This window comes from Bufo gargarizans, chromosome 1 (genome assembly GCF_014858855.1).
Source record: "Bufo gargarizans isolate SCDJY-AF-19 chromosome 1, ASM1485885v1, whole genome shotgun sequence".
Lineage (NCBI taxonomy): Eukaryota > Metazoa > Chordata > Amphibia > Anura > Bufonidae > Bufo > Bufo gargarizans.
Genome location: NC_058080.1, coordinates 56,007,175 through 56,022,052, shown reverse-complemented (window position 1 = coordinate 56,022,052; position 14,878 = coordinate 56,007,175). Strand labels below are relative to the sequence as shown.

At 41.5% G+C, this 14,878-nt stretch overlaps 1 protein-coding gene across 3 annotated transcripts in view; it reads left to right on the top strand.

Moving 5' to 3' along the window:
• FAM53A (family with sequence similarity 53 member A) overlaps positions 1 to 14,878 on the top strand; it is a 68,728-nt gene that overhangs the window by 23,396 nt on the left and 30,454 nt on the right. For all 3 annotated transcript variants that reach the window (XM_044295455.1, XM_044295449.1, XM_044295447.1), the window contains 3 exons: positions 3,461 to 3,686; positions 11,617 to 11,671; positions 13,361 to 14,166. In XM_044295455.1, coding sequence (XP_044151390.1) covers positions 3,570 to 3,686; positions 11,617 to 11,671; positions 13,361 to 14,166 — 978 coding nt within the window. In that variant the 5' untranslated portion in view covers positions 3,461 to 3,569. The remainder of the gene's footprint in view (positions 1 to 3,460; positions 3,687 to 11,616; positions 11,672 to 13,360; positions 14,167 to 14,878) is intronic.

Genomic DNA, 14,878 nt, shown 5'->3' with positions numbered 1-14,878 from the left:
GTTGCAGAACTACAACTCCCAGCATGCAAAGACTGCTTACAGCTTTCGGCTAACAGCAGGGCATGGTGGGAGTTGTCGTTTTGCAACAGCTGGAGAGCCGCAGTTTGCCTATCACTGACCTAGCCTAAGGCTAGGCTATATGTTCTGAGAACCTGGATGACCCCCTTTAAGCGGCCATTTTGGTGCTCCCCACCCATATCCAGAAAATGGCTGCTGTAGTGCGTAGGCAGCCGGTCCCTTTCAGGTTCTTGCTTGCTCTTATTTGAATGTTACAAGTATGTCTTTAGGAATCTCGACCATTGTACATACATCTTGTGAACGTGAATTCAAATTTTTATTGATGTCTAAAAGAAATATGGTTTACCTGTTAAATTACCCAAAAAGCAAATGTTTTTTCTTCTTCCAGTCTCCCAGCCATTCAACCACTGTGTAACGTAGTACATTGTTTGCATATGGTTTCATCACTCAAGGATTTGTAGTGCTGCAATGTAAATCGCTCCTTGCAAGTACATAGTGGAATTTAAATAGGATGCGTCGGGTCATCCAAGCTCGAAAATGTGCAAATTTTCTTGCAAAAATTTCCTTATAAGCAAAGCTGGATTATATGCTCATAGATGCACTTGGATTGCATTATCATTTAAAAAAAATTATGTAAAACATTATTTTTATTACAATACAAATACATAGTAAGTAAAAAATAAGATTCAAAGACCTCCATGGGCAACGTGGCCAATTTAATAATTTATTTTATTTATTTTTTTTGTAATGTTTCTCTAGTGCTTTTTTATCACCTATGTAGCTTTTATATGTGTATTAACATTAAGGGTATATATATATTTATTGCTTGGCTTTTCTAAAAAATAAATTAAATGGAAGGTTCACCCAGAAGAACAAAAAAATTCATTAAAGGTTATATTATCTTTAATGTAAAAATGAAAGTGACTTCATATAGTACATGACTAGCCCTGTACCGCCCATGTATCCAGAGATCCCCCCCACCCCCCCACCCCAATTTATTCCTCTAATTGCCCTTCTAGATTTATTTCAAGCTAGCAGCTCAGTGGGTGTGTCCTTCCTGCTGCAGCTTTCTTCCTCTCATAGCTCAGGGGGCGTTTCCTATCTGCTACAGCTCTCTCCCTGCAACTGTCACATCTTGTCATGCGGCTGGTGGCAGTTGAAGGATAGAACTGAGCAGGTGCGTCTACCTGAACACAGATGGAGAAATAAAGGAAAGAACAAACAGCAGGTGGCGCTATACAATTCTATTTTATTGAATAACTCACTGGCTGTGCTACTTTTTTAATTACAGGCAAGTACTCAGATCCAGGTGCTGGTTTGAAAAGTGAAAAAATATTTTTTGCGTGTACAATACAATGCTGAGGCCAGTGATTGGCTGCAGCGGTATTCAGAGTGTCTCTGCTGTATCCACAACAATATGTCATTGGCAGCAGTCCGGGGAGAGGAAGTAAGGGCAGAGCAGGATCAGAGGGGGCTAGAATAGCTTTAATTATTTTATTAGGGCCCGGGCATTTGGCATAAAAAAAAAAGTAAACAACCCCTTTAAAACAAAAAAGGGCATAAAATATAGTAGAAATGCAGGGGGGAAGGGTGGCGGGGAATGTGACCATACCCAAATAGTTGTAAATGAGGAGCAGATACTAATATTAGCAAAATAAATAAAAATAATTTATGAAATAAAATATAGAAACTAAGATGAATTATTAAAAGCCTTACAAATGGGAAATAAGATGTTCGTGTTGTTTCAGCTTTTATATGGGCTTTACCAATTTGCGTGAGAGTGGAAAACTTTACCATTACACTTGTAAGCAGTAAGAATGAGTGGGTTGTTGGGATCGCAGCCAGGCATTCAGTGGAGCTGGAAAGTGTTTTTTTTTTTTTTTTCCCTCCACATTTCATTTAGTCATTCAGAAGTCCGAGACCACATCGGGGAACTGGAGCTACTTTGTGCATCGCTTTCTGAATTTTTGAGTTCACTTCATTATTGGATCTTAAGAGCAAGTTTTAATTTGGAGAACTGCTGTCCTGAAGAGGTGGCACCTCAGACTAATTTGTTGCATAGTCAGATTGGTGAAGCATGTGCTGCTTAACTCCCAGGTGTGTTTCATTTTGGTGTTTTTGTGAACATTTTGCCTCTAGCGAAGAACTTGTCTGTAATGCGGCGGGGTTAACAGAGGCACCCTTAAGCAGAATGCGGAGTGTCTTCTGCCCCCAAAGTATAGTGTCTCAGCGTACAGGCTGACCTAAATGATATTGTTTAGATGTCCATATGTTGTTGTCATGAGAACCCCTTTAAGAAATGGAAGCTGATCTTTGGTTGCAGTGGTCGACAAGCTTAGATTTCAGTAAGATCGATTAATCATGTACTGTGTTTGGTGACCTTCACAGATGTTATGTGAAAGAAGGATTGGTCATGGTGAATTTCAACATGTCTTACCCTTTTGTTCTCAGTAGATAAGCTGCCACCAGAGGCGAGTGTGTGGTTGTAGCTTTCTCACCTCTCCCCTAGCCGAGCTGTCATTCAAACAAACATTTGGCTTTAGAGTCTAGTCTTGATAAATAAGCCGAGCTGAAAAAAGTGCTAGTGATGTGGTCATTCTCTTCGGAGTCGTTTTTCAAAATTCAGTTCATTTATTAGTTGTCCATCCCAAAAGGATCTTTTTTATATATTGCAAATTGGCCAACGTTTCAGTCCTAATAGGACCTTGATCACGGCCTGTTGCTGATGAGGAACCGGGAGTCCTCCCGGTTCCTCATGATCTCCAGCAACAGGCCGTGATCAAGGTCCTATTAGGACTGAAACGTTGGCCAATTTGCATTATATAAAAAAGATCCTTTTGGGATGGACAACTAATAAATGAACTGAATTTTGAAAAACGACTTCTCGAGTGCCGTGGTTCTTATATATATATGATTGATTTCTTCCACTGAGCACCGAACATCATACTCAGGAGTGCCATCCACTACAATCAATACATTCTCTTCGGAGTCACGTAGCAGTTTTATGGCAGGCCGTGTCGATGATGGCCCTATGATAGAACTTCATGCAGCCACTCCTTCCTCTAAACATCCTGTACATACCTAAAAAAATTAAAAAGCTGCATACAGTGTATTCTTATGAGACCCCGTATGATGTGAGCTTAATGGTAGGACAGTTAGTCTTATATTGCATATTTGTTAGACTGTATTTTCTGATTTCCACTGAGGTATTCCACTTCAGTAGGGTGTGGGTGTATTGGTGTTCAGCAGCCGTCACAGAGCGAAACTTGACACATTTTGCATATTTTATGCTGCAGAAACCACAAAGTTGTAGGTGTCTCCATCTCCTTGTCGTTTTTTTCCTTCCTGACATAATGTTCGCCGTAATGTAATAAGCAAATTAGACTGGTGTGATGAGCTTACACTAAACAGATGACCGTAACCGGGTCCTTTGTTGTTGCAGATGAAAACCATGACTTGCAACGTTGAGATGAACTAAACGACTTGCTCCAAGAAACGCCTAAGTCTGCGAACATCTGAAATGTCTGAACAGTATTAATTCAAGAGGATCAATGCTCATCGGCTTGAGGACCGCGGAAGTGGGGCCTACCATGGTGACACTAATCACAGAGAAGCTGCAGAACCAAAGCTTGGACGACCTGTCATGCAAAACGTACAATATTAATCTGGTACGTCAGGTTTTAATTGGGGACCTTGATGTAGAGCACTTACCTAATATGAGAGTTGTGTTGAAATGTTTGGTCTTCTGACTTAGGCTACTTTCACACTGGCAGTTTTGGCTTTCCGTTTGTGAGATCCGTTCAGGGCTCTCACAAGCGGTCCAAAACTGATCAGTTTGGCCCTAATGCATTCTGAATGGAAAATGATCCACTCAGAATGCATCAGTTTGCCTCCGTTCTGTCTCCATTCCGCTTTGGAGGTGGACACCAATGACACAATAGAAAACTGATCCGCCCTCCATTGACTTTCAGTGGTGTTTAAGACGGATCCGTCTTGGCTATGTTAAAGATAATACAAACGGATCCGTTCTGAACGGATGCAGACGTTTGTATTATTTGAATGGATCCTTCTGTGCAGATCCAACGCGAGAGTAAAAGTAGCCTTAACCTCCTCAGTTTCCAAATACACGCAGGTCGTTTTTAAAAGCCAAATCTGTCTCATTTATCGACTTGCTGTGCCATTTTAGCATTATTCAGGTTACCTAGCAACCATGGTCCTTCATGACTGGGTGACCACACTTTCTCTACCTGTACCTACATGTTCTTAGGTGGTCATTGGAAGCTTTGGTGATCTCCAGGTTTTTATTCATTGATTTAGTTTTGGGTTGCGTATTGTCCACCAAAATATATTCTGAAATGTTTAAAAATATTTAGCGTTTCAATATTCATAATTAGAATTAGTCCTTTACCTCATAAAGGCAAACCTCAAAAAGGGAAGAGTGAAGTCCAAAGCGGAGGACCTCCCCCTAATAGGCCATATGGACAGGATGGGACAACCCATTTAAAGAGGCAGTTGGGGTGACGTACTTAAAGAGAACTTTTCAGAAGGATAAACCCTAGTAGAGTTGATCCTGCTGGTTAAAACGATACCTGTTTTGTGAAAATCGATTGCTGTTTTCTTGAGGTAAAAAACACTTAGGGCCATATTTATCATTACACTTACATCTTACTCCACTTTTACATATGTCCAAAGTCAGATTTTATTAATGGTCCTTTAATACGGTGATAAATGTGGTTTGATGGTAGCAGTTTATCCTTCAGTAAGCGGCTTTACGAAAAAGTTGCATGTTCTATTAAAAAGTCGCGTAAGATAAGCATGGTCCTCACTGGAGTGAAATTGCGCAATTTTTTGCGACTTTTTAAATTGTCGCAATAGTAAATCTGTCTAGAGAGTCATTTACATAAGAAAACACGCCCACTTTAAAAAAACTGGCGAGCATAGAGCAGAGCCAATCAAAGTCACAAATTTTTGCGCAGTTTTAGCAATTGCGCAAAAATTTGCGACTTATTCACTCCATTATTTTGACTTGAGCTAATGATAAATCTGGCCCTTATTCTCTACACAGATGAGGGTTTCGGTGCATTGAGGGGAGGAGCCTAGCTCCTCGGCTTTCCACTCCTGGCAACGCCCCTCAGTGCACTTAAGCCCTCATTTGCATAAATAATAAAACCCTCTTTTGTCAGGAACGTCACACCCGATTTTTACAAGACAGATCTCATTTTAATCAGCAGGATCAGCCCTACTCAGGCATAATGCCTGGTTTTCTTTTTCTCGAGGAAATTCACTCAGAAATATGGCGGTTGTGCTCTTTTTGCCTCTACATTTGTTATAGCATGCTTTGTTAGTTCTACTTAGTGTTTCATAATCATTTGGTCGTTATGTGACTTTGGGGCCATCTTGGAAATATATAGCACACCCTACGTAGTTGAGACCTATTACCCAGGAAACAACTTTTTGTGAGTTGTGTCTTGACTTTACGAGAAGGGCTACGATAAGGTAGAATAATAAAAATTTAAAAAAAGAAAATGAAAGTAGTAAAGATATCTCCACTTTATCAGTTGTTTGCGGCTTGTGTACTTGCAGATAACTATAGAAAATTGCATAGTTACAGTAAATGATCTATAAAAGAGATAATAAAAGTGGATCTTTAAGTTAAAGGGAGTGGTTTCTTTTGTGACAAGAAACCCCTTTCCGTATCCCCTTATCTATTGGTTTTGGAAGTCATACCAACTAATCGCTGGTCCAGCTTTAGTTCAAAAAGGGTTGTCTTTGTGAAACCAATCCTTTAAGAACACTGGAGGAGGCCATTGTGCGTTATTTACTGGCCATAAGTTCTACTTCCTTGATGATGAACAAGCCCAATAAATTGGTTCCTGACAGAATTTAATCAGTACTTGACTTCTCTGACCTGCTCTTACACTGTGTCTTTGAGGGACCCTAACCCAGATGAAGAACTAAAGAGTCCAGCGATGGGTTTCATGGAGAAATGCAATAATTTCAACCTCAGTCCTTCTCTTCATGACATTGGCAGTGGTCTTACCTACCGAACTCCCAAACTTCAGTTCCATGACACTGGATCATCAGAGATAATTTTTGGAAGATGAAGCTTTTTAAGATGAAACTTTGCTTGAGGGAGGAATTCAAAGAGCTTTTTGGATTGAACCCTACAGAAGTGGAGAGCATCTTCAATATTAAGGGGTTATCTTGGAATTGGTAATGACCTCAGAATAGGTAATCTGTTTTAGGGAGCCGCCGTGCTTGCCAAACACAGAGCCGTACATTGTATAGCAGAGGTGCTTGGTATTGCAGCTCAACCCCATGGTCAAGGCCATGTGACCAATGTACAGTGACGTCACATGACCTAGGAAGAGGCCGCGGTACTCACGGAGCATCCGGCATCTTCTAATAGCTGATCAGTGGGGGGGGGGGTCCCAAGTGTCAGACCTCCACCGATCCAGATGATAGGTCATCAATATAAATTCCTGGAGAACTTGTTTAACACTGGATAAGGAGGTTGCCCTTTATTGAAAGGAGCTCCAGGGTGGAGCTTTGCCTTAGCAATAAACTTTGAGTAAAAAATGTTTCCCATTGGTTTTGAGCCAGTGATCATGACTTCACTGGCCCAAGGGTGCAGCTTTTACCAGGAGCCCAACCACCCGTGAGAGTTTTTATGAGGCATAAAAGATTATAATGGTTGGCCCCTCCCATTGTTTTTCCTAGAATTGCATCAGTTTGGGGAATTCCTGGCGAGCTGACAAGCTCAAGTAGACCTAATTTGCTAATAATTGCAATTTTTTGTAGGTTGACAAGTTTGGTAATACTTGTTCAAATGAGCTCTTCCCTGCATTCATGTCATGAGTCATGTCTATTTAGATAATCAGGCTGGATCATTTATGTATAAGAAGTGGGAACACTGTGTATCTGACTTGCAGGTTTAAGAATTTCAAGGTCTATTTTTTTGGTATTGTAGTCAAATGTCAGGATTACACTGCCCCAAGGACCTTTAAATGGGCAACATTAAACTTTTCTGATAGGGTTAGATGAAGTCAGACCATGGTGTTCTTAATAGGATTGCCCTAACTGACCCCTCATCCCGATTGGACCTAGCTAATGGAATAAGGTGTGGAAGCCCTCCATTTTTTGCCCAACATATGCCAGAAACCCATATAAAAAAGGATTGGCAGTCTGGGCGGTTGCCCAGGGCTCATATTTCAAGGATTAGGCATATAGCAAAACATTCCACCTCACCATCGTTCCCAAAAGTTGGGCACAGTAGTATGTGGAATATATATGTTGGTATCATAAGGGTACTTTAAAGGATTATTCGTACCCTGCATATTATTTGGCAGTATATAGTGGTATTATGTGAACTGTATGTAGCCATATTATTTTGGAACCACCAGAGTGTTAAAATGACTCCAGCAGAGGGTAATTGGTTTCTTTGTTTGTCCCCCATCTTCAGTAATAGTGGCTCTGTTCTCTATATAAGGAATAGTTATAGCCTTTATAAATTTTAATTATTTTTTTAATTCTAGCTATCTGTGCCCCCAAAAAGCCGAACACTTGTCAGCACTTTGGGAAATGAACTGGTTAACAGCTCTGACTGATGTGACCTTGTCCTCCTGGAGTCTGCAGGATGGTGATATGATGGGTGCGGTGGAGACTCTATGAACATATAGGGAGGAACTTGTATGTTCTTGATTGTCCTACTGTTAAAACCCTTTGCCTCCAGCTATATTGCGTTTGCTGTGAAACTCACCAGCTGCAGTCTGCAAATGGTGACTCTCAAGCTGTAAAACTACAACCCCCAGCGTGTTGTCAGCTGCATGCAGACCTGCAGTAGTTATCTGCCGTACCTTGCATGAGCTATACAGCTTGCAGATGTTTTCGCTTCTACATTTGTGGCATTGCTCACAAGTCAAAAATGTTTCCTAAATTCATTTTCATGTTTGAAGGTTTTTGTCAGGTCTTCTGAAAGTCTCCAGAATATAACCTCACCCACAAAATTAGGAGACCGATGGGCATTCTAATGGTTTGGTGTTTGGGTGAGGGATGATCTCCAGTCCTCCTCCTTCCGAATGTGCTTAAACATAAGAGGAGGCATGGATCTGGTCACTGAGACCTCTTAGGAAACCACTGGTCTCAGTATACATTAATAGGACTTTCAGACAGGGGTTGTCCTGATTGGGCAAACCCTTTAAGAAATATATGCCACTAGACTTCTTTTTTAGCATAAGAGGTGACCATGCAGGTGTACAGAAGAGCATGGAGATCGTTGGTGGTCACCTTCAATGCTGGTGTCTTTTACTGTTTGAGGGATACTATATCTCTTTATGGAAAGTACCTAAATGGCTTGAGGAGACTTATAGGCCATACCTGCTCCTCTGGAATTCTGGGAAAGAGGGTATGCAAATGAGCTCTTAACAGGCTACCAGAAGTAAGGTAGCTATCCGAGAAGTCAATATTCGACCTTTTAAACAGGTCTTGAGACATGACTTGCATAATATGGTGTCTGTTACAAGACAGCATGGGTCTAGTATACAGTTTGAGAGGTTATGTGAATGGTACTGGAGGTCTATGAGATAAATAAAAATGTGCCCCTCTGAATACTTTTTCTGCACTTCCTGTGAGTTTTTCCCATTGAAGAACATACAGCCACCCTCACCCCAGTCTGGTAACAGAGAACAATAGACTGCATTCTGTTGCAAAGCAAAGGTTAGATTACCGATGTAGCGTCCCTTTAATTCACTCTTTTTTAGACCTGTCATAGCAACGTATCTGGAAACAATGCGGTGCTTTGTCACTTGCATGTGAGTATTAGCTGTTTCAGCAGGACGTTCTCTCCAAGGTCTATTGATCCTCACCACCTTATCTACTCTTGGCCTCACGATTATGGTGCTCATTAATAATTCTATATGTGAACATTTTTGACGTTCTCAAAGGAACATTAATTTCTTCTGATAAAATGGGGTGTATACATTTTTTCAAAAATAAGAATAGCTATCTTCAAATTAGTTTTCTCAGGATGTTGCCATATCATCTGGCAGGATTACAAATTCAAAAAGTTGCTCTTGTGACTTTAACATTTGTGGATGCTGTACCTGCATATGGTCCCCTCCTAGAGAATGCCGCTTCATTCATCTCTATGGGGGTTCCAGAAATAGCCAGGCGCTGTACTTGGATGTCTCCAAAACTCCTGTAGGCTCTGTTCTTTTTGGGGGTGGTCACAAAGGTAAGGGTTGCCCATTCTCAAGTTCATTGGGGTGCCAGGGTGCCAATTATTGTTACTCTTGAAGCACCCAGCAATTCTTGTCGCTAAGACCCATTCACACATGCTGGTGGTGCACTTTTGACCGCGGTTTCTTGTCTATTGCCCAGTGTAAATATGTCCCTGCACAGAGCATCACCACTAGAATTGCCATATTGCCGATCGTTACTTACAGGAACTTTGCCTGTCTAAATGGGCCCTTAGTTTAATATTTGTCAGTAATTATGTCACTTTAAAGAGGATATCTGACATAACAGAAGGATAGGTCAGATTGGTCCATGAGTTTAGACCAGTTTCAAAAGTTAAAGGTCCAATATGTCCTTCACTGGATAACTTGGGTTCAGATTTGCAGTAACTGAAATTTAAGGTAGGCAGTACAGACAACTGCCTAAGGCGCTGTCGACTTAGGGGGGTATTTAGTAATAGCTGAAGGCATTTCACTGCCTTGTGTCTTCTACAATAGTTAGAACCCTCTTGAGATCCTCTCTGGTCTTTAAAGGGTAAAAGAGCGTATTTAAGGATGTTTACGTTCCTTGGCGGGGAAAAAAATAACTCCTATCATTGCGCAGGAAGTGTCTGAACAATAGTATCTTTTTTTGGCGGAGCACAGAATAAATCAGAAACCATCTAAGCAAGGAAGTTAAGCGCGTTCCACTTGCATTCCTTCCTACGCTACAGTAATTTCATTGGTCTTTATATATCCTACACTGGTGAATGCATTGTATAGAATTGTGTGATCTATGGCATCTTGGTGGTTAAGGCAAATGTATTAGCAGAAGTAAGGTCTCTTAAAGTGCCAGTCAGAACATAGGTGTAGTTATAGAGGTACAAAGAGCTCAGGTTCCAGAGGGGACATTGAGGTCTAAGAGCTCCATGTTACAACTATGACTTAGACCTGGGTGTCTCCATGGCTACAGACTACAAATAAACCCTGTGTAGTCAGATCCTGCAGTCATGATACTGCTCTTCCTCTGCACCCTAGTCGGTTGTAGGTAGGTTATCAAGAAGAAGGTGGGGAAAGATGAATGGAGGATCACCGTATGCATTTGTTTGTAGCCTCTGAAGAGACTTGTAGGAGCCGTATACACAAAACAGTAGCAGGTTTGTAAATTATTATTTACAAAGTTCCTTTCATCTTGGGTGCATTGAATAAATAGCCAAAGAATTGCAAAAATGCACATACCCTATAACATGAGCATTTAAGATGCTGCTATATCAGTTTGTATGAATTCATACAACTGCCTACACTGTAGTTATACTTTTTGTGTTATTTAGGCATTCTGGCAAAAATCTTAGCACTATTGACAGAAAATTCCTTAATTTTGGGCAATGCAAATGTTCTGCAATTTACAGTTTTTTGGCGTTTGATAAGATTTTTGATAAGAATTTTCTTGCCATGATTAAAGGAGCATTATAACCCTACAAACACAATGTCCTTACAGTCCTTATGAATGTTACCCACCCCCTAAGTTAGTTTTTTAGAAAAATCTGATTAATAAGGCAAACTGAGATGGTGCGATTCCCCAGGCAGCATGACCCTAGCAACCAGTCAGTCCTGCATTACTCAGGTCTTCAGCTCCAGATGAAATTGTCACTCTATTGTAGATATAGGAGGAGGAATAAACTCTCTCCAAGGCCACTCCATTTCTCAATCTCTTAGGCTACTTTCACACTAGCGTTTTAGTTTTCCGGTATTGAGATCCGTCATAGGGGCTCAATACCGGAAAAAAAATGCTTCAGTTTTGTCCCCATTCACATGTTTTAGTTTGCTTTCCGTCCTGGGATGCGGAGCAAGACTGATCCGGCATGACCCCCAATGCAAGTCAATGGGTATGAATCCATTTTATCTGCCACAATAGAAAACGGATCTGTCCCCCATTGACTTTCAATGGAGTTCATGACGGATCCGTATTGGCAATGTTAAAGATAATACAACGGTATCCAGGTGGTTGTATTATCAGTAACGGAAGCGTTTTTGTTGAACTTCACTGCCGGATCCAGTACAAATGCTAGTGTGAAAGTAGCCCTACTGCCATATTAATCAGATTTTTCTAAAAAAAATAATAATATATAAGCATATATTAATTCCTATAAAATGTATGTTACTATACGATACTTGTGTGATTTAAGAATATTTATCCCAATACATATATTTGGGATAACCCATAGAGGAGTATTACCCCATGTATCCCGTAGCAATGGACAGTCATATACCAAAATTGGGTTTTTTGTTTTTATCCCTACTCACATTTATGGTTTGTGTTATATTTTTTCACACCATGTGCTTTGTTGTATGGTGTTGAAATGTATTTCCCTTTGGTTAATTTCAGCGCTCATCTGAGAAGCTGAACAATGAAGGCAGCTTGTTCCCTTACGAAATCAATGGTAAGTTTTTGTTTAAAAGAAACATTAACAGATTATTTTTTTTTATTCCAAAAAAAGCAAGGTGTCCAAAAAAAAAAAAGAAGAAAAATCCTTTTTCTTTTGTAAATCAGATGCAGGAGAAATAGAAGGTTTGAGAGCTTGTTGGCTTAAACTGGTCCTAGAACAATGTCCCCGAATCAATGGTTGATGGTGATTTTATGCTTGTAAGGTGCTTTGCATATTAAATCCTGGCCTGCTCTGTTGGCTGGAAGAGACGGGCGACATATTTTGTCCTGTCCCTGTGATTTTTAAATGGCCCAGATGCAGAGGCTCCCAGACAAGCATCCATACCAAATGAAAAAATCATTATTGTTCCACTTCCCTTTAAAGTGCTTTAGTGCTCATTTCCTTTTCGCTTGAGGAACTTTGAAGAATCTAGATTTTTTGGGTCATCTTGATAACTGCTACAAATCTGAGCCATACAGCAAGTGAAGAAATTACTGCAGTGATAGAAAAGTACTTATTAGTGTTAATTAAGCAATGTGTAAGCATGGTTTATGACCCATAGATGTCCAGGGTCTCATAAATGTCTTGTGGCTTCAAGGTACCGTAGGCGTTCCTTGGATTCAGGGATCTTGTAAATGTCTCTGTGGATCCAAGGATCCCAAAAGTGTCTCTGTAGGTCCAGGAATATCCCATAAATGTCTCCATGTTCTAAAAGTATCCCATAGCTACAGGGGTCCAGAAAGCATCTCCGTGGATCTAGGGATCTCATTATTGTCTCTGTGGATCCAGTGATCCAGTTATTGGCTCCATGGATCCAGGGTCCAGAAAGAGTCCCATGGCTTCAGGGATAACAAGTGTGTCCTGTTTGTCCAAAGCTGCTGTAGGTGTCCCATAGTTATAGGGGTCTTGAAAATGCCCAATAGGTGTCCCCTGGCTTTGGAGGCCCAGAAAGGGTCTCTATGGGCCTAGGGATCCCGTTAGTGTCTGCATGTATCCAAGGTCCCCAAAGGGGTCCAGAGATTGTCCCGTGAGCCTGAAGATCCCATAGGTGTCCCATGGCTACGTGGGTCCTAAAAGTGTCCCATGGGTCCCATAGATGTCCTTTTGGCTATGTGGGTTTTGAAAGTGTCCCCTGGGTCTATAGGTCTTGCAAAAGTCAAGCTGGCTCCTGAATCTATCTGGTTGGCTCCTAAAGCCTACACAATTTTGTCACCATCTACCCAGTGAAGTTAAAACATAACTAAATTGCAGTAATTCAGCACATCAGCGATACTTGGTCTACAAGTAAATTGTGTTAAAACAAAAGAAAACCCAGCAATGTCTTGTTAAAGGTGCAGGGAAGCACATTGAAGCCAGCAGCATCATCTCCGTCGGTACGGTGCACTGGGGAATTGTTTTCTATTACAACATGGTGATGCCAAAAATAATAGTTGCAATGGGAAAATACTTTACTTTTGAGAATTCCCCTGTTTTCAGCCTCTTGAACTGTTTGACTAGATCTGTGCTGAGTGTTATCTGTCTGCGCTGCAGTTTCCCATCTTTAAAAATAACCCTGACTACTGATATGCCTTTGACCTGAGAGTCCTGTCCTGGGCTTTATTTCATCCAACACTTGACTGTTTCAGAATAAGACTATTCTTTTAATCTTTTTTTTTCTCTCTTTTTTTTCTCCCCTCCCCTTTTTTCTTTCTTTTGTTCCTGCAGAGGACAGTCGCTGGAAGGTGATTGACAGGTCTTGCCCAGTCCGGGCTGAACTGAACAAAAATACGTTTTTTGCTTTCCCCATGTGCCCCTTCAGCACCGGCACTCCCGGCAGTTTTAGTCTTCAATGGCAGAACGAATCCTCAAATCAGGCGTTGGTATCGGGTTGGATAAACAAACTTAACCTCAATGACAGCCTTGGCCAGCCACTGGCTCCCCCTACAAAAAGACACTGCAGGTCATTGTCTGAGCCAGATGAACTGTCTCGCTGTCGGTCACCCTGGAAACCTGGCAATTCCAAAGTCTGGACTCCCGTGTCAAAGAGACGGTGCAATAGCGGTGGCAGTGCCACGTTACAGCGCTGCAACAGTCACGGCAGCACCACTTTGCAGAGAAGCACAAGCATAAGCCTGCCTCAAAATGCCCCGTCTCTAAATAACAATATATTCACAGTCCCCACCTGTAACACATCTCCTGTTCCAAGGCCTTCTTCTGCCAGCAGTGGCTTTGTGGACAGTAGCGAAGGAAGCACAAACTCGAGCGTACGCTGGAACTCTGGGGGCTCTTGCGACTTCAATCCGAGGAGGCGTCTTTCCTTGTCTCAGGAGCACATCACAGAACCAGGAGATATACTGCCTTCCGCAAACAGCACTCCAACCTCTACTCCTGAGCTGAGAAGGCGCCAAGGGTTGCTGAGGTGCCGCTCCCAGCCTTGTGTGTTAAACGAGAGGAAAACCAGACTAAAACGAAGGCGTGACGAAGACATTCGGTGGAATCGTCCATCTATTGATTTCTTAAAAATGACACGGGTAAGTCATTCTCGCCAGATGGATATTCTGGTTTCCAACACATGTAAAAATATAGCAGAGCTGAGTGTAATATTGAATAATTCATGAAAAAGACTGTATAGCTTGTCTAAGATGGTATTTTGTAGGTATTATTGACCACTCAGAACCACTGTGCATGAATCTGGGTCCTGCCTGGAAATGACGTATGGTGGGATACTAAAAAGTGATCTGGTGGTTACTTCCGACCTGGTCGTGGGAAGATATGACTGCATTGTTAGGGCACCTTCTTTTCTGCACTATTTTATCGCCGTTTAAGGAGGAGCTGTGGAAAGATGCCAAACGTTGCCATTCATAACATTCAGTTCAGGAAATGAGAGCAGACTAGGGACAGGTACACAAGTCAGCTTTATCTTGGAGCTCTCTTGAACCAAAGACTACGTTGTTATTTCAGTAGAAGTGTGGAAGGTCCACCCTGGACAAAAGTCAAAATATATCAGAGACCTGCAAAAATAGCGTATCCCTGATATGATTGTATTTCTGTAGGTCCATGGGTGTATAACGGAGCAAGTTCAGCAAGAGCTTGTCCAGTTTAAAGTCTACTAACAGACTTGAGCATGGTGATGGACACTCAGGGAAACCATGGAGAACTTCCTCAACAGATTTGGTTGGCGTCACTTTAAATGAGCTTCTGTTAGGAGTGGACACCAGTAATTGATACCTCACGTTGTTCAGG